General features: G+C 43.1%; 1 protein-coding gene across 2 annotated transcripts; it reads right to left on the bottom strand.

Moving 5' to 3' along the window:
* Positions 1–2,751: 2,751 nt before the first annotated feature.
* On the bottom strand, positions 2,752–25,846 carry LOC135947873 (zinc finger protein Gfi-1-like). 2 transcript variants are annotated; one of them, XM_065496844.1, is made up of 5 exons: positions 25,418–25,846; positions 22,940–23,101; positions 17,336–18,191; positions 15,205–15,386; positions 2,752–4,793 (listed from the first exon to the last, which is right to left on the bottom strand). In XM_065496844.1, exons 1-5 carry the CDS (start codon positions 25,671–25,673, stop codon positions 4,609–4,611), a joined length of 1,641 nt encoding a protein of 546 aa, XP_065352916.1. In that variant the 5' UTR covers positions 25,674–25,846; the 3' UTR covers positions 2,752–4,608. The 2 variants fall into 2 exon arrangements, with proteins under 2 accessions (XP_065352916.1, XP_065352915.1); XM_065496843.1 differs by having other exon boundaries at positions 15,205–15,398; positions 25,418–25,845.
* Between the last annotated feature and the right edge of the window lie 750 nt (positions 25,847–26,596).

Here is a 26,596-nt window from a genome sequence, read left to right on the forward strand (position 1 = left end):
GAATTGTATAATCTGAATGTCCACTACCGCACTGCCCGTTACGGGTTTGCGTGCTTCGGCTGATATCACGCAACCAAGAGAGCGTCTCTTTAAAAATTAATGTGCACACAGCCCTGTCATCAGTCAAATACTCACACTGTCATTGTGTTGCGGGACGCGGTGGCGTTCCACGAAAACGAAATTTGAGTGAGTGCATTGGCGTTTCGTGATGTGACTTTTGACGGCGTGGGAAATCTGTTGCATATTGCATTCCGTGAGCGGCGCTTAAACATATTTTTGTGTATGTACATAAGTGAATAAGTGTTGGCTGTTGAGAAAACATAACATTATGAGAGTGAATAGACCAAAAAATTATGCTTGAATTTTATCGCTACAGTCAATTTGTAGAGTTAAATTCATTTTTGAGCCTTTGCGAGGGTAAAAATGTATAGAAAGTGCAGGAACAAAAAAAATGATCAAAGTTTAATGGTTTTCTTATTATTATAAGTTTATTTTTTCAGATTTATGAGCCCAGTTCATTTTAGGGCGTCAGAATTTTGTAATTTATAAAATAAAACTGTAAATTTTTTAACTACATAAATATGAGAAAAAGTTAAACAACTGAAATTCCTAAGCCGTACATGAGCAACGTCTGATTCAACCCCCAGCTTTCAATTTCGAACACTTGCCACAGGTGATATTTGTAGAGTAAAAGGAAATTTCTCTGCGTTATGCCCTCTTCTTCCTCGGCGAAATCCGCCAACTGTCAAATTTCGACCGGCTCGGGTTGTTGTGCGCGCACTTTGGATTCCAATTCAGCACGAACCGACGAACTCTTGGCGCGCACGGGTGGGCGGAAATCCATTTTGCATCAGGCCGGAGATCGGGAACAATGAGATTATGCATGCAGAAGACACGCTGGAAACAGAGAGCGAAAGGCGCGACCCGCTCAGCATTCTCCCCAAGTACGGTGCAAACTTTTGATTGATTTACACAGAGCGAGCGAACGAGAGCTAGCGAGCGCGCGGCGGAGAACGAGATACAGCCGCCGAATTTGAATATAATTTGATCGGCACACACACACGCGTGTATTTAGCATGCCGAGAGACGCGCGGCTCCGTTCCAGCAAGATTCGACCCGGGCCCAATGCGCGCCGAGCAATGCAAATTGATTGAAACGTCTCACTTACCAATCAACGAGGATAGAGAGAGATAGAAGGAGAGCGAGCGGCGACGCCAGCTGCGGAGGAATAATGCAAATGCGTGAGCTGTGGTGCGGCCGGCGGGCCGACGGGCGGAAATAATTGTCTTTCGATTAATATGATAATTATTCTGTGATGTCAACCCTTGTACGTGCTGCATAAAATTGTGATTTCCAGCGCGATGCCTGACTAATACGGCGCAATGCTCTTTTCGTCGCGCCCCTCCCCCTCGGCACGACCCGAATCGGCCGTCACTCGTTTTGTCATCTTATTTACAATCTGCCCCGGGGGTAAACTGGGCCTCAAATTATTTCAAATTGCTGCGGGGCTTTGAAATGCAGCAAGTGCAACTCCTGGGGGGACGGACCGGCGATGATTCGAATTTGCTCAATATGCTAAACACATCTCGAATGCATGGAAAAGAGAGCTGGGGTGCGAGTAGCTAGACGTATAAATTCAGCCTCCACCGCCGGTGCTGTTGGCAAGTGCTGCAATTATTTTCAATCTGCATCGATACTTTGACCTCTTTCCTAATAGCTGGAACCTAATAGTTTTCCCTCCCATAATAATTGATGCAGCAAACAAATTTTGAATCACTACTTATTCTTAAAAATTGGTTTAATCTAAGGAATTTCTTTAGCTGAAAAAAATTAGAATTAAAAATAAAATTAAAGTAGATCATTTGCATTTAAAACGTAATTATCTGTACCAATCTCAGGAACTATTGATAGAAATTTGCGGTGATGAATAAAAAAATATATTATATTTTTAACAAATGTAATTCTGAAAATTGAAATTTTATTTTTCACTTGAAACGATTTTTAAATGTTGCTATTAAAATTTAAATTATCTGCTTGTACGTAATTTTACCTTAGACATTTTTATTTGTTTTGAACGTATGCAAATGCTTCGGTAAGTTGCTACTAAATAGTTCTGCTGGTGAGACAACATTTTTTTATGTTTCACAATTTCAGTAAAAATATAATTTTAGGAAGATAAATATAAAATTAATATTATTCAAAAGTTATTTGTATCATTGAATAATATTTAACATTTGAAGCCGTGAGTGAGTTTGCATGTCAGGGAGCGAGTGTGAGCGATTGTTTGGAGGTGGGGGGTGGGAGCAGAAGGGCCGAGAGTGTAACACAACAAAAGACGTGGCGGCGGCGGCAGCGGGCGCAGTGCTAATTGCCCGAGTGCGATCCTATTTAGCGACTTTGGCTGCTGCGCTGCACCCCTGCCTCCCTGGAGATGACGATAATAATCAGTGAGCCCCTACTCGGCTCATCGACACCTTCTGTGGATGCGTTTAGCGTATAATAAATAATTGAATCTGCCTCGCCGCCGCCCGGCTAATTCTCTCTTGTGCAGTCTCGGCTCCCGCGGGAGTGCTGCGCGATAATGTTCTTAATAATCACAGTGCATGCAAGCCTCAATCAAGCAAATGAACGAAACCTGATATTTATGTTCTGTGACGCTGGAATTGCGCGCTGGCAAATCCAATTTGAGCTCATTGCCAGAGCCGCGCATCAGGACGGATTTCCAACGGGTTGACGAAATGACTGCCACACTTTTGATCGTAGAATAATTTATTCCTTTTTTTATCGTATATTTTTAACAATGAACTTTGTCAAAAAGTGCCTTTGGTTTTACAAAATACTGCAATGAACCTTCGGAAACAGCCAACAGAACACCCATAATGATTAATGCGGTATAATAATAATAATCAATAAAACAAATCGAAGTAGGCATCATATTGACAGTATAGCCTGTATCCACAGTTTTACATCCAAGTGCTATAAACAGGAATGATGTTAGCTCAAATCATATAATTCACTCTAAAGACCTATAATGTAACCTTGCAATCACGTGTAACAACAAACACATTTTAAAAAAACAGAGGCGAGTAATGACAGTTAGTTAGCGTTTTGCGTGCTGAAATGCGCGATCGCGGCAAATGTGTGAATTTACAATGAGAAATCATATCATTACCGTCCGTCGATCGAATTACATCCACCATCAATCCTGATTGCGTTTAATTATTACCGATGCCATTACAACCCTTCCCGGTGCACCACTAGAGCGAATAGTTTTAGGAGTATTAATTTCAACACAACATGTCTGACGCACATTGAACATCGATATGAGAGAGAGATAATCAAAAATGACTTATCCGCGACAACTCATTCGTATTTACACACTATGAAGAGCGAGGCGGCGATTCGCTCGTCACAACAATAAGCAGACTTGGCAATTTTAGTCGGTCGACTATCGATTTTTTCCTAGCTCCGTGGATGACAACTAACAACAAATCCTCTCGAATCATGGAAATGTGATATAAATTGAATGCATTTTCTTACAGAAAACAATACTTTAAATCACCCTATAGGCAATTTTCAAGAATAATGCTGAGTGTTCAAACTCGCCTACAGATTGCACCAGTCCATTTCACTCAAAATTCAGATTTCTAGACCTGAACCGCATTTATTTAATGTGCTGAAAACCATAACTGGTTAAGAAATCACATTAAGAAAATATTTTAAATCTTGAAAACCTAACTGTCGGTTCTGCAGCGATTGGCAAATAATTTATAAATATTTCCACGGCGATTGGATGAACCAATTTTTGTATTTAATTAAATCATTTAATTTAATCCTTCCACGTCAAGAAAGCTAACAAAATTGAAACTCAGATAACATAATGGCAGCTGGTGATTAAACATGAATTGTGGCGAAATCTGTAGGCAGTTTTGAACACCAATTGCAGGATACTCTGGAATGCGAAACAGCCACTTGAGATTTATATAAATAAAAATCAGGTCCTCATTCCATTTAGAAATTTTATTAGACAAAAAATGAAGAGGGGAATGTGTGTGTTTTCCTAATAATCAAAGTGGTGTTTATTCTCACTTATTGAAATACATAATAAATTAGTTTTTGAAATGTCAACTTCAGGCAAAATAAAAAAAAACGACTAAATTGCCAAGTCCAACGATCAGGAATGAACAATTGAGAATTTCCGGGCGAGCGAAGCCTCCCCGTCTTGAGTTTGCTATTAAATAGCGCTAGACATTACATGGCGATAGCGATAGTATATTACAATCGTATAATAATAATAACTCTTTGGTTTGCGTTGCGCGTGCAGTCCCAAAGGGCCCTCGGCCCGAATCAACCGAACTGGTTCTAGTCAGTTTGTATCACTTAGGCAGAGGACCAGGGGTCCCTCTGGGGTCCGGCGGGGCGGCCAGCGTCGGCCTGGAAGGGGCCGGCGGGGGCCGGCCACGGCATGCGGCTCGGGATGGGCCCCCATGCGGAGAGGGCCCTTGGCGCGGGCCACTGCGGCGCCGACGGGCTCCACGTCGGCTGGCTCGAGGGCTGCACGGGCGCCCTCGTGGCCGCGGGGACGGTGGCCGCCCCCGCTGCGCTCTGCTATGGCCGCAGCTCCGTGTGCTGCGTCTCCTTGTGACGCCGCAGGTCCACTTTGCGCTGGAAGGCGCGCCCGCACAGGTCGCACGCGAACGGCTTGAAGCCCGTGTGTTTTCTGCTGTGCGTGATCAGGTTCGACGACTGGCTGAACGCCTTGCCGCACACGGTGCACTTGTGCGGCTTCTCGCCTGAAATCACAGAATAAAACGGTTTTCGTTAGAAATGGTGGTAGTGATTTTTAATGTTATTTTTATGCTATTACAAATATTTTTTTTTAATTTTCCTATTAATCAATATTAGTTAAAGTTTTTATTAATTTCAGATCAACAGGACTATACTGCATCAATCCCAATCCAACAGTAAAAATAGAATTTTAAAACGAGGGTAGATCAGTTCAATAGTTGCAATTTTTATTTTTTTCTGTAATTAAAATTTAAAATCATGCACAAAAAATATGACCAAACTGGTCGTTTTCTCTTATTATCTTGCGGAACAGCGGTTGATTTTTTTTAAACAAATTTGAAATTTGTCAGAATTTCTCCTAATTCAAAGCTTTTTCAATCGAGTTAGTCCGCACGCTGAACAACAACGACAAGCGGGTTGCATAGCCCGTCTTCTCGCAGGCACTAACACACTCCAGAAATCACTCTCTCGTCTCAGGACATAAATTTCACGCAACTTAACGGCAGGCTGCAAAATAATTTAGAGCGTGGGGGCGGGCGCCGGGGCATTATGTATTAAGACAAAAAAGGAACCTTAGTGTCGCTGTTTCGTGTCACCCCACCGTGAAAAGCAGCTCGTGTGTAATGAGAGCATTCCTGCATAATGCACGTCATCCGAGAGCGCGCGCGGCACGGCACCTTGCGCCACTAGGGGCCAGGGGGTGCATCTGGCGCTCGCTCGGCGGGTGCATTCCCGACCAGATCCGACCATGCTGGCGTGTACAAAGCGAGAGAGAGCGAGAGAGAGAGAGAGAGAGAGAGAGAGAGAGAGAGAGCATTAGCCGCGCGGTGCCGCGTTTCCATGGTTACAACCTCAGCACTTGCAGTGCAGGGCACGGAAAAATCTTTTACTGGGATTGATTGGCGCCATTGCCTGGCCGCAAGCCGCATTTTGAAGGGGAGGAGTCAGCCGGCGTCTACCAATCCAGCAGCCGTACAAAGCGCGAAAGGCCGCGTCTTACGTGCGTGCTAATCTGCATGCAGTGATTTGCCGCTTTAATTGCGGGGCCGGTCGCCGCGGCCGCAGAGACTTCACCTCTCGGACGCGGTGGGTCGGCTGGCTGCGTGAGGAAAAAAGGGCTCGCTCGCGGCCGGCTGGCTGGCTGGCTCGGCGGGATTGGGTGCTGAGTGGATATTGATCGGGAATCGGCGTGCTTAAAGCGCGGCGCGGTGCGAGAGAGCAAATCGTAAAAATCGGAGCAGCGCTTCTCTTTTACAGCAATAAATGCCACGGTGAAATGAGACCGAAGAAACAAGGCAGAGGAAATCGCACCCCGTTTGTGTGAGGAAAAACGAGCAGACAAAGCTGCCGGCTTACCGAGCGAGAGAGCGAGCGAGCGAAATCTTCGTGTGAGAGCGTCGACATGTGTGACAGTCGTAAACTCGCACCATTTCCTTTATTCCCTAACTCGCAGCCGAGACGTTTTGCACACCGAGATTCGCCATCTCGCTTTAAATGTGTGCGCCGTGCGGCTCGAGCCGTGAGTGCGGATGAAATTTATTTTCCCGCCGGCCGATATAATCACGATTCCGGCAGTCGGTCTCACCGGGCAGCTGCTACAGATTTTGACAAAATTGAGCGGCAGCAATATTTCCCGGCTCTCCAGAGACAGCTCCTTCTTCTTCTACTTCTCCACCGAGCCGACTCTCGGTCGGAATCTCAGGTTTTATAAGTGACCAGTAATATCGCGCGAGATTTTTCGCTGACCGGAATACTAATGCTTTGGCGATAAAAGCGCTCGATTTTTATTATTAATAACGCGCGCACCGTGCGAGCGAGCGGGCGGGCGAGAGCAGCCGCCGTTCGCCCGCCCGCTCGCTCACTCGCTTGCCCTCTTGAGTGCATTTTTTATGCCCACATAAATACTTATTATCCAATCAATATTTCCCAATCTCGCACTTTCATTACTGCTTGCGCTACAATATTGTACTGCCGATACTGAAAGCTCCGAAGAACACTTTTAAAGCTCAGCAGAATCGAAACGAGCGCGCTGTAGTGGCGTTCCTGCTATTCTGCTTTTTAAATCTGATATTTTAGCCAGTTAATATTGAACTTTACGCACGTTTTCTTCGTCATGCAAAACTGATATTCTTTAATAAAAATGAAGCAGTACTAAAATTAAACTCATATTTTTTCATCAAAATGTCTTTGATTAAAATATTGATATAAAATAAATTTTTATTAATTTTTTATAGCTTTTTTTAACAGTTCAATTATTGCATGCATGAAAAAATAATGACATGTATTTGATTTAAATTTTGTAAAATTTAATTTTAAGCGATGGTTGAATCTACCGCATAATTCAACAGATATTTAATGAATGTTAATGATAGGTATTTTAAGTATTTAATGTAGTTCTTTGGGTTCCAATGCACGATAAGCTTTCATCCATGGCTGGCTATACGCAGCACCGCAGTTATAAAAGAGAAAACTTACTAAAAACATGGCCTCCGTGACCTTAAAATACAAAAGTATAGATATACTATACATTGCACTCTTATTATAAACAGTACTATTTTTTAATCAGAAAATTTAGGCCTGGCGGATTGAACCACGAATTTCAAAGTTAAAATCAAGTCCCATCAAGCCTCAAGCATTTTCAAAGGTCAGGACCGGCGGCTGGCTGAACAAGAATCCCAGTGATTGCAACACTGAACTGCCCCAGTCCGGCAAAAAGAAGCTATCTACGCGAAGGGCGCGCGTCGACGAACGGTCGGCAAGAGGGATGCTCTCGCTTTATAACTACACCAGAGAGTTTTTATGATCATGTGCTTCGAATTCTTAACAACGACACCAGTATACGCTTCTGGAAAGTGTGGAGCTATGCAGAGATAGCAAGAGGGAAGAGAGAGAGATATCCGAGAGAGTTGCGCGCTCTGTGCTCTAAAAAGGAAAAGAGTATAAAAATCTCTACGGAATCTGGGTTCTATGTTTAAAGCTCTGAGGACTATATATATGATTCCACTCTGGCGGCGGCGGCGGCAGCAGCAGCAGCAGCTCCACTATATTTATACACTCTGGCTGCTGATATACCCGGCACTTATCTCTTTACGAGTTTCTGAAAATCTCCTGGCCAGGCATCTCCCTCATCTCAATCACCTTCTGTCATATAACGACCGAGGGCTGCGCGCTCTCCCAACTACATTACGCCGCTGCTTTTTCCCTGATGAGTTTTCTAAAGATTTCTCCTTTGCACCGTGAGAGAGATTTCAGCTTGGGCATCTGCAGCCCGCCGTTGCTGCCGCGCCGTTGCCGCCGTCGACGATTTTTACCGTGCCGCTGACCATATCAGCCCCGCTGTTGCCCGGAGATATAATAATCTTTATGCCAACTTGACACCGCACATTTATCATTTCCTCACTCGCTCGCTCGGCTCTTCTCTCGCGCTCGCTTGAGCGGCGCACATGTGCTGCAATGCGTGGGTGGGATTTTCGCAAAAGTGCTGCTAGATTTCCACTGCCGAGCGCTGAGCCAAATTTATGAAGCATGGGTGCCTGCTTGAAATTTATGAACACGCCCGCTCATACCCGGTACTGCCTGCGCCGCCACCAAGTTTTTGTCGCCGTTTTTCAGGCGAAGGGATCAGGTTCAAAATCACAGGCTGCAGAGCAAATTTTTTCATTGAAGAAATAGCGTAATAAAAAGGTTGCGCAATCGTACAAATAATGGAATGGAGCGCTCACTATAAAAAGGCTCTTGTTTGTGAGAAGCTACAATAGGTATAGAGGCAATTATTAAATTTTTGCATTAAATTATAATTTATTTATTTAAAATGCATTATGCCCACATACGTTGGTCCCAAGTCACGTGCTACTGTCTGTGGAACAATCTGTCTTTGTATGAATGTGAATTCAAACAACACGTAAGACAAATTATTTTCTCAGAATGCTCAACTGACAGACTGATTTATCCCTCTGTTCCCAAATTATATATTTGTTGTTTCTTTTTGGATATGGGGATATATCGGGTAAAGTTACCCTGCTGATATGCAATATAATCAAATTTTGAATGTAAAACGATCTTCTTGGTGAGCTGCTTCAACAATTTGATTTAATTTAAAATTTGTTTACTTAATGTATGATGCCTACATATAGTGGCGATAAGAATAACTTAAATTAGCTAAGAATTTAATTTTCCATGACATTTGCGCTCTATTATGCAAAGTTCTAAATTCCTTCACCAGTTCTTAACATTTAAAAACAATTCTATTAAAAAACAGAAATACCTATAGCTCACATTTAATATACATAATTAATAATGATATTGATTTTTGTTAAAATTGGACGATGAGGGTTAAAATAAAAATAAAATTAATTAAACAATTAATAAAAATGTTATTTATTGAATTCATAATGCAAATCTATCTTGTTTTAACTGTAATTTTCTGTGCATTTCATGTCTAATAAACAACGATACACACAGAAATTGTGTTAAACATATTGGTCATTTTATCGCCTACAAATATCATGAGCATAGAAATTTTTTTAAAGAAAAATCTAGAGCTGCAAGCGACAGTATATAAAGATTTTACCAATTACATGGCTTTATTGTAACAACAAACAAGTACATTCTTCTCAATCTAGGTTAGTGCACACATAGAAATAGCGTGCAACTTAACACTTTATCTGTTGCACCTGGGTGAAGGAGCAAGATTGAGTTATACTGTCCGCTGTACACGAAAATCGTGCAGGTTGCCTAAGCGTTAAAGCTCTCCTCGAACGATCACACACGTCTCCAGCTAATCGTCGGAGCAAGAAAGTGCATTGCAGCCTGGAGTCCATTAAAGTTATTGGATTGTGATTTGGAGCGGCGGCGGCGGCGCAGCACAACTGTGGCGTCGTTTTCGCAGCACAGATATACGCAATCTGCTATTAAAACGGCGTGGCTGCTCCGGAGAGAGCGGGGAATTCCTTTATGTTATTACAATAACCGCATCTGAGCTCAAAGATTTTCCCTTATTGAATTATCAGCGGCATGTGCGGGCGCGATTGCGTCGGGCGCCGGCCGGGCCAATGCAAAAGTGGCCGGATTTTTACTGCGAGAACCGCGCTCGCTTCTGCGCGCCGCAACCAGCCATCATTTTTCATTAGCGTCAAATGTTTGCGTCCAATATTTGATTTGGATAATGTTTTATTGGCCGCGTCGCAGCCTCTGCCGATGCACATGTGCCAGATCTCTCTCTATCTCTCTCTTGCTACTTTTGGTGATTGCAGCTTCGCTACACACGAGGGGTGCGCGCAGCCACCGGGGGGAGCGGAAAAAGTAGCTAGGTAATTTAATTACGGGGTGAAATTTAATGCGAGTCTTTTTCACGACGAGGCCACTTTCGGCGGTAATTATCGCGTGCAAAACACTTTCCCACGCAACAATGACGACTTTAAATTATTATCGCGCGCGCACGCTGCGCAGCGTCTGCCGCGGCTGAGCAAATATAATTAGGGTAGTTATGACGGTTGCGGGTGGATTTCAGGGCGTCGGCGGAATCTGCTTCAAATCAAGTAAGCGGAGTTGTTCATTAAATTTTGTACTCGCGCTTGATTAAAAACAGAGCGGCTACATATGAAAATTTTTTTGCACTGCCAGACGCAGAAATTTTGCACTAATTTAATTGAACAAAAAAATTAAATAAAAATGAAGTTGGTTAGTGAAAAAAATTGTTATGACAAAGATATATGTGTTCGAAAGACTCGGGGAAGGAAGGAAAGTTTCCATTCCATCTGTCTTGTTTGGTGACGGTTGCTTCTGCGAATTCCCAAAGTCGCTTGGCAATCAAGTGCGAAACTTGAGATTTCGCTTTTTAGTTGAGTGGCAGAGCTTTTTAACTGATTATATGAGAGTGTGGCGTGTAAAATAGTGGATGGGCTCTAAAAATGAGGTTTGTACAAGGGGGTGAGTGTTATGTTTATATTTCCAGAGAGCAGTGGTGGCGGCGGGAGGCCAGGGGGAGGGAGAGTGAAAAGAGCAGCCGAAGAGGAGGGTGGTTTTGTGCATGTACGAGTTTGCATGCGGCGGTGTATAATCCACTTACATCATCAAACATTCATAAACCATAATCCACTTAGCTCGAGTAATGATTCATAAGTGAAGTTGTGCCTTTGTGTGGCCACCGAAAGCTAATATCAATAAAGAATGGATTTCCGCGCGTCTTTCCGTTGAACTTTGAAACAAAACGTCCGAATTCCGCCCGTAAAATGTTTAATCAAAACCTTGCTCTCCGTCTCTCTCGTGAGTATGTTTGGGTGAGCGTGTAGCGAACGCTGTTGATTTGTTATTTTAATTACAAATTCTGCGGTGCCTCGCAACAATAACAACAAGCCTGATGTGCCCGCCGCCTGCCTGCTGCCGCGCTCGCTCACTCGCTCGGCTCTCGACGCATCACTAATGTAATTATTAATTTATTAATCTGATTACGTCAGCCGATTCATTGTTTGCTGCTGAAATATTCGCAGAGCGGGTGAATCAAATTACCATTAACTGCGGTTTTGCTTGCTCAAAGTGTGCCGAATTCAAGCTGGCCGACACGCACGACAGCTTGCAAATAGATTTGAGCCTCGGCCGAATTGCAAATTGAACAACGCGAACGCTGTTGATGCTGCGCAAATGTGGTTTTGATTGGCGAATGTTGCGAGGAAAAATGTTGACAAACTCGGCCGTGATCGCTAATTTGTCGGCGCAGAGCGTGTTTGTCGTACGCGCGTATTTACTCAACAAATGGACGCCCGGCAGGAATAATAATTGCCCAGGCAAAACACTTGACCAACAAAGTGAAGCAAATGAAAACGAAAAGGGTCGAGATGTTATTGCTCTGCAGTGTTTGCATTCTAATTAATAGTGCGTGGCCAGCAAGCAAGCCCTTTCAGTTTGCTTTGCCATTAGGTGCGGCCCGAAAATACAAGCCGACGCGAAAAATTATTCCTCCAGCCGTGTTTTTTTTCGTGTCTTGTGCGAAATGTCTCAGGAAGAGAGAGAAAATTGCAACCGGCAACAACATCGGACGCCGCACTCTCTGATTTTTGTCTCCGGCGGCAGCACTTCTTTGATTTCATTTTCTCGGGTTGCTTTCTTTTTCCGTTCTTTTCTCGGGTTCGAGATGCGTGAGGATAAGAAGGCGAGTGCGTCCCTCTTCTCTCCGTCTCCGTCGGTAGGTGCTGGATTGATCGACGCTCTCCGGCAATAGGACCGAATTACTTGCCGCCAAGGAAGAATAATATTTGGACTGTGGATTGAGGGCTCGAGCTATTCAATCTGCAAACACAGCTGCAATCTAAATTTCGCATTGCTTTACTTTTTCCATCATCCCATCGGAACACTCGGGCCCTCCTCAATCACACTCGAAAACAATTATTCCCAGTCGTGGAGTGTGACGCAAGTCGCGCCGGAATGGCGGCAATATTCGAGAGAGCAAAAGCAGCGAGAGAGGCAACGGCATTAGCAGATTTGCCGTAAAACACGCGCGCAGAACTCGCCGAGCTTTTTATCGCCCGGCACAAGTCACACAAACAACACTTAAGTAGAAATCTTTAAAGCCCTGCCCGTGCAGCTTCAAAGGCTGCGGCGCTGGATAATAAAAGGAAAGGGAGGCGCGGCATTCGCACGGGAAATGAAATTTAAAATTTAATCTGTCATGAATTACAATGCCGAGTGTGAAAAAATGCAATCCTCAGCGAAGACGGCGAGCCGGCAGCCTTCTCCTGCTCCTCCTCCTCGCCTCTCATTCCCTGACTCGCTGGCAGTTTAATATCCACAAGGAGTTTTTTTATACATATAATTTGTCATGTCACGTACTTAAGCTGTAAAAATCTTCATGCAGTGGAGAAATTACTCGGCGAGCTTTCTCTTTAATTAACATTTTTCTCGTGTAATCCTCACGCTGCCGAGCGGCGCGGCCCCTCGCCAAGTTTGCTCTTTTATTCTCATCCGCACCGCCCTCTTATCTCCCCTGCACTCTTTTCCGAGGGCGCCAACGAGTTGAGTCGAGTTGAGATGGGAGAGAAAAAGCATAGAACGCGTTAAGTGTTGGGTTAGCAATAATTGAATTCGCCGCTGCCGCTTCTTTCCTCGCCGAGAGTAAGGGATGAGGCCCTCATTTCCCTGCCGCTTGTCCGGCAGTTTCAGCAGATATAAATAATAACTCCCCCGTTTTAAAGTATTATCAGCGTGGACTTTGTACTTCAAACGCAATATTTTTACCCTTTGGTCGTTAATACTTAGAGTGCAGCGCTGAAAATCAGAAAGAATCTAGCGGAGGAGCGGAAATTCTGCGCCGAGAGTAATTAAAATTCTTGGAGAAATCCACTCAGCGCGTGAAGAGGCAGTTGTTGATGCAAATTATCCAGGCGCGCGCGTATTAATTACCAACTAATTAGTAATTTATCTTTTAGTCAACCCCGCCGCCAAGATCTAAAGGGTTGAGTTTCAGACACGTTCGCGCGGCGGAGGGAAGGAGCGCTAGGCGTCGGAAGACGCGCTGCCACTGCCGCCGCCGCCGTTACTTTTGCCGACGTTGATTAATCTGCCTTGTCGGTGTTATTAATACCAGAGCTTGGGAGGCCACTTATTGCCGGCTGGCTACATTACCGGCTATGAATTATGCACAAATTAGCAGGCAGCAGCCGAGGCCGCGTAGAGCAGAGCCAGCCACTCCTGCAGACTTGCTTTACCGGTGGAGAGGGGGCTGCTTGATTGCTAACAAGATGAAGGAGCGCTATCATGTTCAGCAACAATAAAAATCCAAAGCAAACTCGGTATCAATTACAGGCCGGCCGCAACTTGTGCAAATAGCATTAGGCGGGTGCCACGCGGTGGTAAATTTGAGAGGCCAAAATCCCTCGTCGCGTGACCGCAGAGAGAGCGCGTGAGTGACAAACTTTTCCCTCCGTCTCCTTTCGCAAAGCTCGGGCCTCGCGTGATCGCGTGTAATCTGCATTTATTGTGTTTGTGTGCGTCGCATGTGCAAATATCAGCCGCCGGCAGATGCCTTCCTGTTGCTCACGACCCCATCAAAAATTCATCCGGGCTTGACAAAGCGTTAGACGAGGAAGATTATATCATTTCCGACTAGGCTATTTGCTGGGCACGTCTGTCCAGCGGGCTGCATAGCTCGGCCTTCTGACGCAACTGGGCTGCTCGCCCACCAGGGATTATGCCGCGCGGCTGCTCTACGATTGGACCGCACATTCTTATTTAATTATGCAGCCGTCAAACACCGCTCGGCAAGGTTTCACTGAGATGGGCCAAAAAAGAAAGCTTGGGAGTTGAAGATTTTAATGATTTTCAAGTAAAAATTGAAAAGTCTAATTGGCTTTTTGATTTACTATATTACTTATGAGCATGCTTCAACTGCAGGTTTAAAATAAGAACTCCTGAATTTTGGCAGCTAACGAGACTTCTCCTTCAGGGGTTCGTCCTGAGCTAGCACTGAGATTTAATTTTCCACCCTCTGTTAAAATACCTTCGGTTTATTACAAATCAGTCATTTGCGGTTCAAAGTTGTGAGGGATTATAATTTGTGAAATTTATTGTTTTTGCAGACTCTCCTCATGATGTTTTTTCACGGACTTCTTTTTTGTATTTATAATTACCATTTTTACTTCAATTCATGTTATCGACAAAAAGTAAATAATGACATTTTTAAGTACTCGTTAGCTTTAAATATTTCCTCGTTTTGTTAATTTCAAGTAAAAATGTAAGAGTACATTCTTCCCGTTAAAAACAGCATCTATATGAAATTTGTTTATCGAGTTTTTTTTACTAAATTCGTGGTATGTATATGTAAAGGAGAAGTAAATATTATAATATAGCAATCAAATTAATTAAATATATGTATGTTTTGGGGTAGCTTACGTACGTGTCTCCCTAATCTGTAAAATCACTCTTGTCCATATTTTGGATTCGCCCCATCCCTAAGGGACTGCCACGCCCTTGCTGGCTCCAGCTAATTTAGGCCTCGCTCGTCAAACGCAGTAAAATGAATCAAACTTGATGTGAACGTTGCAAAATCCACGTGCTCGCGATTATGTGCTTGAAATCGGGGTAAATCGATAATTTTAGGTTGCACGCACGATTGCGGTGCAAAATTACACATTGGAATTGAGCAAACAATAAACTTCACCAGTCGCGCTGAGTTAATATTTACCATGCCGCCAGCCTATTTCAACAAACGGCTCAGTCAGAGACGTAATATTATAGCGTGCGCGGTTGGATTTAATTGACCTTTTTAAATTAAAACAATATTGACAGTGAAATGTGTGTCAGCAGCACGCCGAGAGGGACGTAATCCATTCATCAATCTTGTCTGCTGGACTTACGGATCGAATTTCATCAATGTAAAGCAAGCAGCCCCGAATAACTGGCCGGTTCAATCTCGAATTCTCCTACCTGTGTGAATGTAGGTGTGCTTTTTCATGTCCGACTTCTGGTGGAAACGCTTCCCGCAGTACTGGCAGGGGTAGGGCCGCGTGTCCGAGTGGATCAGCAGGTGTGTGGACAGCGTGGACGACCGCTTGAACGTCTTTCCGCATTGCTTGCACTCGAAAATCTTCTCCACGCTGTGCACAGCCCTACAACAAGACCTAAATTTTCAGGTAAATCCGCATTCAACAAAGCTGGCAAACAAAAAATACAAGTGCGGTTGAGGTGCGAGACTGGTGCCGTGAAATTTTAACAACCGCACGCGCAAAATATATTTATAAGGGTTGACCGCTGGCCGGCTGGCGCGAGAGGGCGTGCAGGCAGGTTTGAAATGAAAAAGCAGCACAAATATCAGTTGCAGACAGTATTAGAGATGATATGAAAGTGTCCCTGGTGGATTGCGCTCGGCGCTGTTTCACACACACTGCGTGTAAAAGGGGTGTAGGCGCGTTGCATATTTAAAGGCGCCGCATCTCGAGGGACAATGCGAGCGCGTGTGTGCTGCCCGAAACATCAGGCCAAGTAACAACTCTGACCATCAAATCTCTCGGACCTAACTGTAAACATACACACACACACCCGCCAGCGGCAGCATTTGCGATGCCTTTTCACTTTTTACTTGACGCACACTCGGCGGCCCTCTTGACAGCCCCTTTCCGCCTCCTCTCCGATGCCTGCGTGCGCTTTTTATGCTAATTTGCCTCGACTGCCTCACTTGCACGCGGCCGGGTACAGTCTGCTTTTGAATTTAATTATTATCTTGCAATTTGTTAATTGTCAAAATGAATAATTTGGAGTGAACTCGATGGTAAATTTGAATATTATGTAATGAGTCTTTTTATAACTAACAAATTCTGATCTGATCTGATTTAAAAAAATCGTGTTTTAAAATTGAAACAAATAAATCACAAATGTTTCTCACTCATGCTGCATGTTTAAAAAAACGCAAAAAAATTGTCCAGTTGTACACTGTTGGTTTCGAATGAATAAATGTATCTAAAATGAAAATTATGGCTTTGCTCTGTGTGTATATCTTCACATTTAGCCGCCCATCCTGGATTGACTCAAACTTTGCCATGGTGTTATTATTTCAGTTTATTTTTAATAAATGCCCCGTGTTTAAAAAAACTAGTTAGAAAATTTATGGTTTAAGTAATATAATAAATAAAATTTCATAAAAACACAGGTACTTTCTTTATTCATGTGAGGAAGGATGTTAGTCGAGATCAATATAATTAATGTGCTATTTATTTATTTATTTAAATATGATTACACTTCCTTGTGCAGCAATTTTTCAATTCAAATCTATGCTCGAACTTTTAAAAATCACACTTAGTTTTATTGCAATAATTTTGAGTTCATCTATTTGAATTTAAGTTTTCTTTAAATGCATATACATGAGTAAAATTTGCATCTGTTCCAAAGGTTTTTCGTCAAGTCAATTGCTTCTCTACCCTTTCCTTGAATTTCTCACGAGACGCCCATTTAGGCAGCATAAATTTTACACCGGGCGTCCCAAATCGCAATTGCTTGCTTAAAAATAGATGCGGCGATAAATATTAAATCAGCCGCGTTGAAAAATGCTGCAGTATTCATGACGGTGGGCAAATAATACAGTGCCACTGACAGCAGGGTGAAAACCCACATGCCTCGCAATCTCATTGTGCTGAGCAGGATTGGTGTCAACCTTTCATGCAGCTTTTCCAAACACGGAACGCCACAAATTTCTGCTTGAATATTTGAGCAGGCGTGTGTGCACTGGAATGAGCTTCAGCTTTCAGTTCTAGTTTATTTTCGGAATGCCGAGCACGAACGGCGAAATTCAACACGGCTTTCCGCGTGGAAAGCTTTTGAAAGATACGAGCAGCAATTGGAAATTACTTTACACCGTGACAGAATTATTTGATATCTCTACGTCAGCGCCGCATGATAAAATTTTCAGTCGGAAATAATTTTGATTTAAATTTATGGAGGGGCTGGGTTGCCGCAGGTCGGAAGGGCAACCCACAAGTGAGTCATCAGGAGCGGAGTTGTTTTGCGCGTGTCACGTAGCTCGAGCAGAAAGGCAAGACACTTGACATACAAATCGCCTGCTTACCTGTGCTGGCTGAGGCTGATCTCGTGTCCAAACGTCTTGTTGCATAACTCGCAGGCGAAGGGCCGCTTGCCGTTGTGGGAGCGGCGGGCGTGCACCTCGAGGCCGTGCGGCGTCGAGAACATCTTCTCGCACTTGATGCACGAATACACGTCCCCCAGGGGCCCGACGGGCCGCAGCAGCCCCGACGCCGACTCTTGCGCTTTGGACGCGCCTGACATGCCCGGCCCGTTGGCCATTGCGGCGGCCGCGGCGGCCACGGCAGCGTGCTGCATCGCGTGGTGGAAGTGGTGCCGCAGCCGGAATAGCTCCTCGTGGTAGGGGGCGGCCGCCCCCGCCTCCGGGGGCGAGTTGGACGACGCTGTCGAGTTTGGCGAGGCCGTCGAGTTGGGCGACGTGACGGCCGGCTGCGAGGCGGCCGCGGCCGCCGCCGCCAGGCTGAAGTAGAGCGAGCCGAAGTGCGGCGGGGCCTGGCCGCCCCCGCCGTCCCGCTCGTAGAGGCCCAGGCCCAGCAGGGGGAAGTGCCGCGGGATGAACTGCTCTTTCAGGTCCAATCCAGGGTAGAAAAAGGGCCGAGCCACATCGGGCAGCACCCTGCGCGCGGGGTCGGGCCGGCTCAGAAGGGCGCTCACGCTGAACGTCTCCGAGTGCTTGGCCGCCGGTTGTACCGCGTTGGGCTTCGAGTCCGGCGTGTCCCGGCCACCGAGCCACACGCGGGTTTTGTTGCTGTTGGTGGTGCTGCTTGAGTCGGCTTTGTTCGTCGGGGGAGGTGGAGATGGCGACGACGGTTTCTCTTCCTCAAACGGTGAAGGGTTCTTCCGCGAGTCCACCAAGCGACTCACTCCAAAGGTAATGCGATCTGAAACGATATAATTTAGGATATTATAAATATTATTATCCTATTATATTTAAGTTGAAACAGGCTTTCATTTAAAATTGCCAGTAATTTTTAAGCCTTGTTGTAACATTTTTAAAACTATAAATATGGTAGACATCACAAAAATTAATAAATGTAATGTCTGCCTTTGTCAAAACTACTTCATTTTTTAAATTATTATTAAAATTTATTTTTAATTATTCATGTATCATTGAGTTATTTTGTTATATACAGACAAAATGTATATTTTGTAGCTGATATTTTAACTATAAATTTTGCACTTTCAACAATGATTATCCAATTGAAAAATTAATTTACAAGTTGTTCTTAAAATATTTTTCTGAAATAAAGACATTGCTTAAGAGCAAAGGAAGGCAAAATACAATAACTTGAAAGTTAAAGCTATGAAAATTTGGCAGTATTGCACTTTTTAATGATTACGATGCAACCTTTTCTCTTTGATTTTCAGGGGTGAAGGAGTGTGAAATACTTAATACTTGTCTGGAATTACAATGCTCATTACTCTATGCGATGCGCGCTTCCCGATTTAGACACAGACAGCAGAGCGTGGCGGATCGGAAGAGAGGGAGGCGATGTAGCGGAATCGCCGCACTCAGGGGTGTTGCGCGCGCGTTGACGAGTCATTGTTGTGTTCATTATTGCTTTCGCTCGCTAGCTCAAAACTATCAATCACGCCTAAGCCCAACTTGGGAAACAAAACACGTGTGCCGTGGAAACAGCAAATCTGCCGGCAATGACGCTCCAACACAATTATTGTTCCACGCCGCCGTCGTCGTTTTGTTTGTGCTCGCGCGTTTCATGCTGTGTCGACGTTCCGACCACCATGGTTGACACTGCACAATGCTAATGAGAGGTTGTGGCGCCAGCCGAGCAAATGTGTGCCGAGAGGAACATGTTCCTCTCGGCGCTGTGCAACTAAATCGCTAAGTGCTTGAGTCTTTATTCACTGTGTTTTTTTAAATACTGCAGTTGTTTCCAACAAATCTAAAAGTTTTTGTATCAGTCATGATAAATTCAAAAATGTTTTGGGATTCGATAATTTTATTTTTTTTAGTTTTTGGTTGTGTTAGTCAAATTGTCAAGTAAAAACTATTTAAAGCAAATCACTCAAGATCTCAAGCTTGTTTTGTAAACCACTACATATTTAATCACGTCGGAATGAAATATAAAATTTCCCACACTGCTGTAGCTGATTTTGGAAGCAAAACAAAATTATAAAAATTGCCCTCTTTAAATGAGAAGCACGTATGCCTGCGAAACCCATTTCTTATTGTTTGACCTTGGAAGAAATAATTTTAAACTCGATTTTACATAGAAAAAATAGGCATTATCTTTTGATAACCTTAAAATGGATATTAAAAATAAATTATCTTGCTTTGTGGATTGTTTACTATACACCGAGGAAGCTGTCTTCTAATTTTAACTTGAAAATTATATTAATTAAAGTCTAACCCAATAAAGCTAATGTGAAGCTACAATTATTCCTCTCAATTAAACTCAATGCTTCGAAATTTCAAGTCCAAATGCAAATTTTCTTAAATATATTCGAAATGGTAATTTTCATAATGCAATGACATAATTCTCATAACCATTAAGAAAGAGAAAGATGGCCAAAAAGATTGAGGAAACAAAATTTACGGGAATATTAGTTATAAAATTTGGTCAATGAACTTAAAAATTCTAGAAAAACCTGCCTGCAATTTGTATCAAACTTTACAACCTTTTGGGTTCAAGAAACGAAAAAAATTTATCAAGTCGCTAACCTAAATTCGCCAGCGGAGAATGAGCAGAGCAAATTGTTCATTTTGCGCAAAGCGAGTACCTTTCTCTCATATTTTTAGCAACGAGGGGCAATAATTTTGTCGAGATATGAGTTCCTCCGCCGATTTTAATTAATCTGCCGACGGCAGAGTGCTCGTTCGCTCGTTATTAAATTATTTTACAGCCTCTCGCTCACTCGCTCGGGCGTAAAGCATAGGCAGTTAAAAATTTTTCGCCGACACTACCTAAAACCTTGGCGAATTATCACCGACAAGGCGCGCTAATAACCCAATCTTATCGGAGGCAATAATAAGAGGGGCAAATAAACCGGTAAAAGTGTAATTTACGACGGTATCGTAAAATATTCTTCAATTTTCATCATCATCGTCATGACGAGAGCCTCTTTGCATATGCACGCCGCTCTGATGGGGTATTATGACAGGCTGGCAGTAAAAATAAATCAATTTCGGGCGTGATGAGCGCACAATAGAGGCGAGAAGCGCGCCGCCGCCGCCGCCGTGGCTTCCGCCCCAATGAATATATTACGCGCCGGCCAATTTGATATCCGTAAATTACAAGTTCATCTTCTCCTCTTCCTCCTCCGTATTTATCACCGAGTTTAATTATTGCCATGAGAGGGTGAAAAAATATATTATGAACTCGAGCGGATTCGCAGTCATGCTTGCGTGCCTCATAGGGGTGTGAAATTCGGGGGTCGAACATCTGCTCGGCAAGGGGTCGCATGAATCCGAATGAGTCGAGGGCATATGTTGCTCTTTCGCAGGCCGGACTCTCGGCTTCTCTTTTCTCAATGGCTTAATTGCCCGGCAATTTTTATTGCCGGGGAATTTTACTGTTTGTTGCATCCACGCACCGAGTGAGAGAGCTGATAGCGCGCACCAGATGATAATTTCCCGAATTTATAAGGACATATCATAATGTTTATACTATTTACCGAAACCCCTGCTATAATGTTTGTCGACTGAGCGCCAGGATTAGAGCTTGATCGCGGATATAGCACACACAAGACACCGCGCAATTTACACACACACACACACACACACATACGAAGGCAGGAGATAAAAAAGTTGGCCGAGTGATTTATGCCAGTTAAATGTTATCAGGACCACAATATAAACCACGTCACTGTTCAATACCGAGAGGTAATCCAATATTAAATCCCAGTCACAATAAAATACCAAGCTGAGAAATCCTTGTGCCACTCCTCGTGCCGAGAGATTATTTTTATGCTCCGAATTATCTCCCTGGGAGTTTTATTCCGGCCAATATAATTAGGGATTACTAGGCAATAACTCGATTGCATTTGAAAACGAGTAGAAATATTCCACCAAATTATCTTGCAAGTGGATCGTAATCCTCGGGGACTTAAGTTATCACCCGAAAATTTCCCAATTTGAAAAATTTCACTCGCGTTTGTGTTGTGTGTGAAAAGGAATCTTGCCCGCGAGGGATTTCTTTTCGGGCGTTATCTGGTGGCGCGGTGCGAGTGTAGTTTGCTTTCGGTGACAGCAGAGTGTTCTTTGATTTATTGCTATTGTAACCACGTGACCTCATCAAATCACTTCTTATCACAGACGTTAATCCCTTTTTTTCATCCAAACCCTGCCTCGCTCGACGTGCAGATGCAGGGAACGGTCGGCGTGCGCTTTTCTCAGCGCACGGATTCGGCCGGCTGACGGAGCAGGGCCCGTCCTCTCGGCCTAAAACACACAAACATCCTACGTAAAAAAGCGGGTGTTATCTCGTCCGTTAGGAGCTGTCTAATTCACACCTTGCCAAAGTTGATCCTCGCTGTGTTTGTCGACAATCACTGCATACGAGGAAAAATTGCAAGGGGAGCTAAATATGATGTCAAATTTTTGGAAGACTTATCAAGAGAGATGGTTTGGAATTTGAAGTTCAATCAATTTTTGTTACTTAAGAAACGTATTTTAGTCAAGTCAATTTAGAAAGAGTGTTATCAGCTAAAGCTTTAGGTTTATTTAACATTGGCTTTAGATATTTTAGGAGCGTTTTTACCTAAATCTTTGCTTTTAGCTGAAGAGTCATTTCCAGATATAAAAAGTAGGATTTTGTTAGCATTTTGGTAATCCAATAATTAGCCCATGTATTAATCACACCTTTTTGTCTTGAATTAGTCTGTTCAAGAACTTAAAAACTTTCAAAATTTTATGGAAACAAATGGATTTCTGGATTTTGCAGTATCATTCTTCGTAATCAAATATAAAATTCTAAAAGAATATTAGTGGTTTCTCAACTATTCTCTCTCAGCCCTAAACCAACTTGCACGCCAGAAGTGGTGCCCTTTCTCACTTTTTTATCTCTTGACATGTCATTTTTGTGATAACTGACAAAAACATAATTATGTATATGTATATTTTCTAAGTGAGAATAAACAAACATAATAATAACTTGGCAGACACATTCCTCCTATACTTTTTGATTGATTTCAGAGTTCGCAAAACGATTTCGAACACCGACTGCTTTGCTCATTTGATCTGCAAGCAACATCAATCGGAAAAGAAAAATGACTTATTAATCAAATACGCGTGTGCTGTTTGCTGCCCGCACTGAATACGGCATTAGGCGCGCTCGAACGTGCTTTGTCGCTATAGCAACAACAATTTGCAAGCGTCTCCCGTCGTGCTGGCTGAGCGCGATGCAAACTATAATTGTCGGCTAGATTTGTGCCGGGCTAATCTGTATGCACAGCCGCACACAATTGCGCTCTCAGTGCCCTGGGGTGCAATCAGCTCTCGGTGTCAGGAGCTGATTGCCAGTATATGCCTCGCCATTACACCCTGCATCATCAAAAAGCTCTGGGCCGGCGCAATCAAGAAGCCCAATCTCGCCCCCTTTTCCGATCCGTCCGCCCGTGCCGCCGCGCACTTTGCAGCCAGAATTGCCATTTTTCTCCTTCCTCTTACCTTTGCTCGAGGCTTCTTCCACGGCCGGGCTCTCCGTCTGCTTCTCTTTCATCAGCGGAGCTGCGCCCCACAGGCGACTGTAGTAGTTTAGGCCGGCAAGGGAGGCGGCCGCCGGGGTGGCCGCCGAAGAGGCCGTTCCTGGACTCGATGAGCTGGTCGCGTCTGGAACAAAATTCGGCCAAATTTGTGTTAAATTAAGATGGTAATTGAGGGTTATTTTATAAAACACTTTTAAAGGAATAATAAATTCTTAAAGAATGTTTTACCACTGAAAATTAAAAGTTCGCTATATGGTTTTATCAACCCAATTAAATTTTTAAGCAATTGAATCACACTTAAAAATGCTATCAAATATAGATTTGATAAGCTATCTGAAATTAGCAGCTACATAATATATGTAGATTTCTAATTTGAAACTATTTCTTTTACCTGGCATTTACTTCAAATTAATTTTCCAATAACAATTGAATATAAATATTACATAATCTAATTTGTTTTCTTAAGAACACTAAATTTGTTTTTCAAATTTTTTATTCTATATACCTTTAAGATAATTTCATTAGACACCAATACTATACAACTTTATTAACTACAGTCAATAATTATTTGTCGTTTATTACCTTTTATTTAAATTTTGATTTTTACCAATTACACGACAGTTTATTTTATGTATATTAATATTACTAAATTTAAAATATTATTGTAACTCATGTTTAGTTTTTAAGTTTTTGTACGACACATTATTTCAAAAATTGTGAAGACAAAGTTTGGAAATTAATTTTATTTTTCATTACTGAATAAGCTAAAATATACATAATTGTGTGGTTTCAATTTATTGAACACAATACCAGAAATCTTCTCATGTAGTTCAGTAGGAGTACTGTGCAACCAATGGCATTTCTTTATCTTATTACCGTACAACAAATTTCAGGAAAAAACCTAGGCTCAAAATGTTGACAGAAGATTTATCCATTAAGAATTTCAGAAATTTTCTGCCAATTTCTTTTAACAATCGGACATAACGAACTCACGAACTGAAAAGACTATAAATATCTATTTCGAACTAATTTATCGATATTCTTAAGTAAAAAATAAGCTTAAATTGGCCCTCAACTCATACCTTAAAACGTGCGAGATTGCAACATTGTTATTTTTCAAGGATTGATAGAATTTAGCTACAGCACAAACTCATAGAAAATCGAAAATATTTCGTCTTTCTATTTGAAACCCTCTTTCTTTGTTTCTCGCTATTATTCAAAGATTATATTCGTGATGGCACATGGCTGCGACAACATTGTAACTCTCACATTTCGTCCACTTGCGAGCATTTGGGCAACACGGAACCGTTGGCGGAACTCGTCGCGCATATTCGGTGCACTCAGACGACCGACCAATTAAATAATATTTTGTCACCGTTTTTTGCGCCCAAACGAACACGGGCCGAGAAATATAGAGGCGACGAGAAATTAAGCCTCGAGTCTGGCTGCGTGCATCAGTCCCACGGTGGAGCGAAATAGAAGAGCTCATGAGCAGGAACTGCACGGCGCGGCGTGCAAAAAAGCAGCAAAAACGGCCCGGCTGCATGCAAAATATGCGGCGCCGAAAAAATTGCCACTCTGACGTCTCGTTGCGTCAAAGTCGAGAGCACATTAAAGGCTCAATCTGTGCCACAAACTGAAGAGATTCGCAGCTTGACGTCACACGTGTGTGATAGCCGCGCGTTTTGAGTTTTTGTGCGGGCAAAAAATCGCGCGCCGCTCTAATTAAGGAATTCTTTTCGCGGGTGGAATTTTCGCAGCCCCTCTAGCACACTTTATTTCTTATATCGAGCCGGATCGAGCGGCTGTTGCGTTCCTCAAATTAAGGGCTAAAAACCCCGTTTATTCCCGAAAACACTCGATTTCCGAGAAGTTTAATTTTGCTTCGGCTAAGCTGTTTAGTGGAATGCGTGGGAACGCTGCGAGTCAGCGAGAATAATTTCGCATTAGTTGTTTGTTATGTCTCGGCACGGTCGTTGGCTCTTATTTTGTTTGACAAATAATTATATTCAGATTTCTACACTCCCGATGTGCTGAGAATGGTTTACCGTTCGAAATCTGTAAATAATCACGTTTCACCAATAATTCTTAGTCAAAACTTTGCCGGCGCACAGTTTCCGAGAAGAGAGAGAGAGAGCGTTTCTGACGTGTGTATTCAAAAACAAACTCTTATGCATGAGATTTATCTCCCGCAGCTGTGCTTTAAAATATAACGAATTGAAGATTTATATGTATGTATAGTGAACAAACGAAAAAATAATTGATTTACATCCCGTGAACGTAAAACAAATTTTTGTAGCAGCAAAAATAATTTAAACAAACGAACAGATGAAAAAATCAAATGTCCGTCGATTTCTTCAGAGTCATTTAAGCGATCAAAACAAAAGCACGTGCGCGGCTGATCGAAAAATGTGATATGTAGTTAAAAATCGGCACTCACCATCGCATTTGCCTTTGGGGGTGACAATCCTGAAAGCACTAGTGTTGGAGTTGGCCTTGCCAAGCAGCAGGTTGAGCCCTGAAGGTGGCGCCGAATTGCGCGGCGCCGGGCTGGGCGACCTGCTGTTGTTCGGCGAACTGCTGGGGCTGCTGTGCCTCTGGTAGATGTACGACGAGTCGTCCAGGTTGTTGTTGTTGACGCTCGTCGTCGACTTCAGGGTGAAGTCGATTGGGTGCGACGAGGAAATCGCCTCCATTGCGGACCCTGAGCTGGCCAAGGAAGGTCTCAGTCAGAGCTGCTGTATTGCCGGTGGGTCCACTTGCACACTGTCAGCCGCCGGGCCACTCTTGGCAATCTTCGGTGTGCAGCACACACCCACAAGGCCCCCACCACCGCTATCAATTCCGGATAATCTCACCCCTTGCTCACCCCGCGCCACCGACAAACACACCCCGCCGGCTCATTCAGATGTGCCGAACGCTTTTCCCTCACACATTTCGCACAAATAAATAAATTTTTGCTAAGAAATTATATTTAAATTCGTGAAAATAATATTTTTTAATTTTTAAATTCCCGTCAGAAAATATTTTTAAAAAATCTCCCTGTAGCAATTTTTGGGGGCATTCGAACCAAATTATTTAATATTTTTCTAAATTTTTTCACCTTTTATTCAGGGTGCTAATGCTGGTTTTGATTTGGAAGTAGAGAATGGGATGAAGTTGTGGCGCATTGATTGGTGCCGTGGTAGTGAGATTATAAGCCTGCCGCTGCGTGATTGGTTGCCAGGCCGCCCTCAGTGCCACGCCTATAGTCGCAGTTAGCTCTACTCGCTCATGCTCTGCTCTCTGCTCTGTGTGTGTGTGTGTTAGCATCGCGGCAGACGGAAAATAGAGTCGGGAAAATACACTCTCTTGCTTTGTCATGCCTGATTTTTTTAAAACTCTCTCCGGCACACTCAATTCAGAAAATCAATCTCACAAAGCAAATCCACGATTTTTCTCTTGCTGTAATAAAATAGAGTAGCATGAAAAATATTTCTTTGCATTTTATCCGTTTGTTTAAAAATATTTTTTTAAACAACAAATTTACTGTATAAATAATTAAGCAAAATAAATAGCTGAAATATAAAGCCTTATTTTTTTACTAAAATTTATTGAGATGAAAAACACAAAAGACCTT

This window comes from Cloeon dipterum, chromosome 1 (assembly GCF_949628265.1).
Source record: "Cloeon dipterum chromosome 1, ieCloDipt1.1, whole genome shotgun sequence".
Lineage (NCBI taxonomy): Eukaryota > Metazoa > Arthropoda > Insecta > Ephemeroptera > Baetidae > Cloeon > Cloeon dipterum.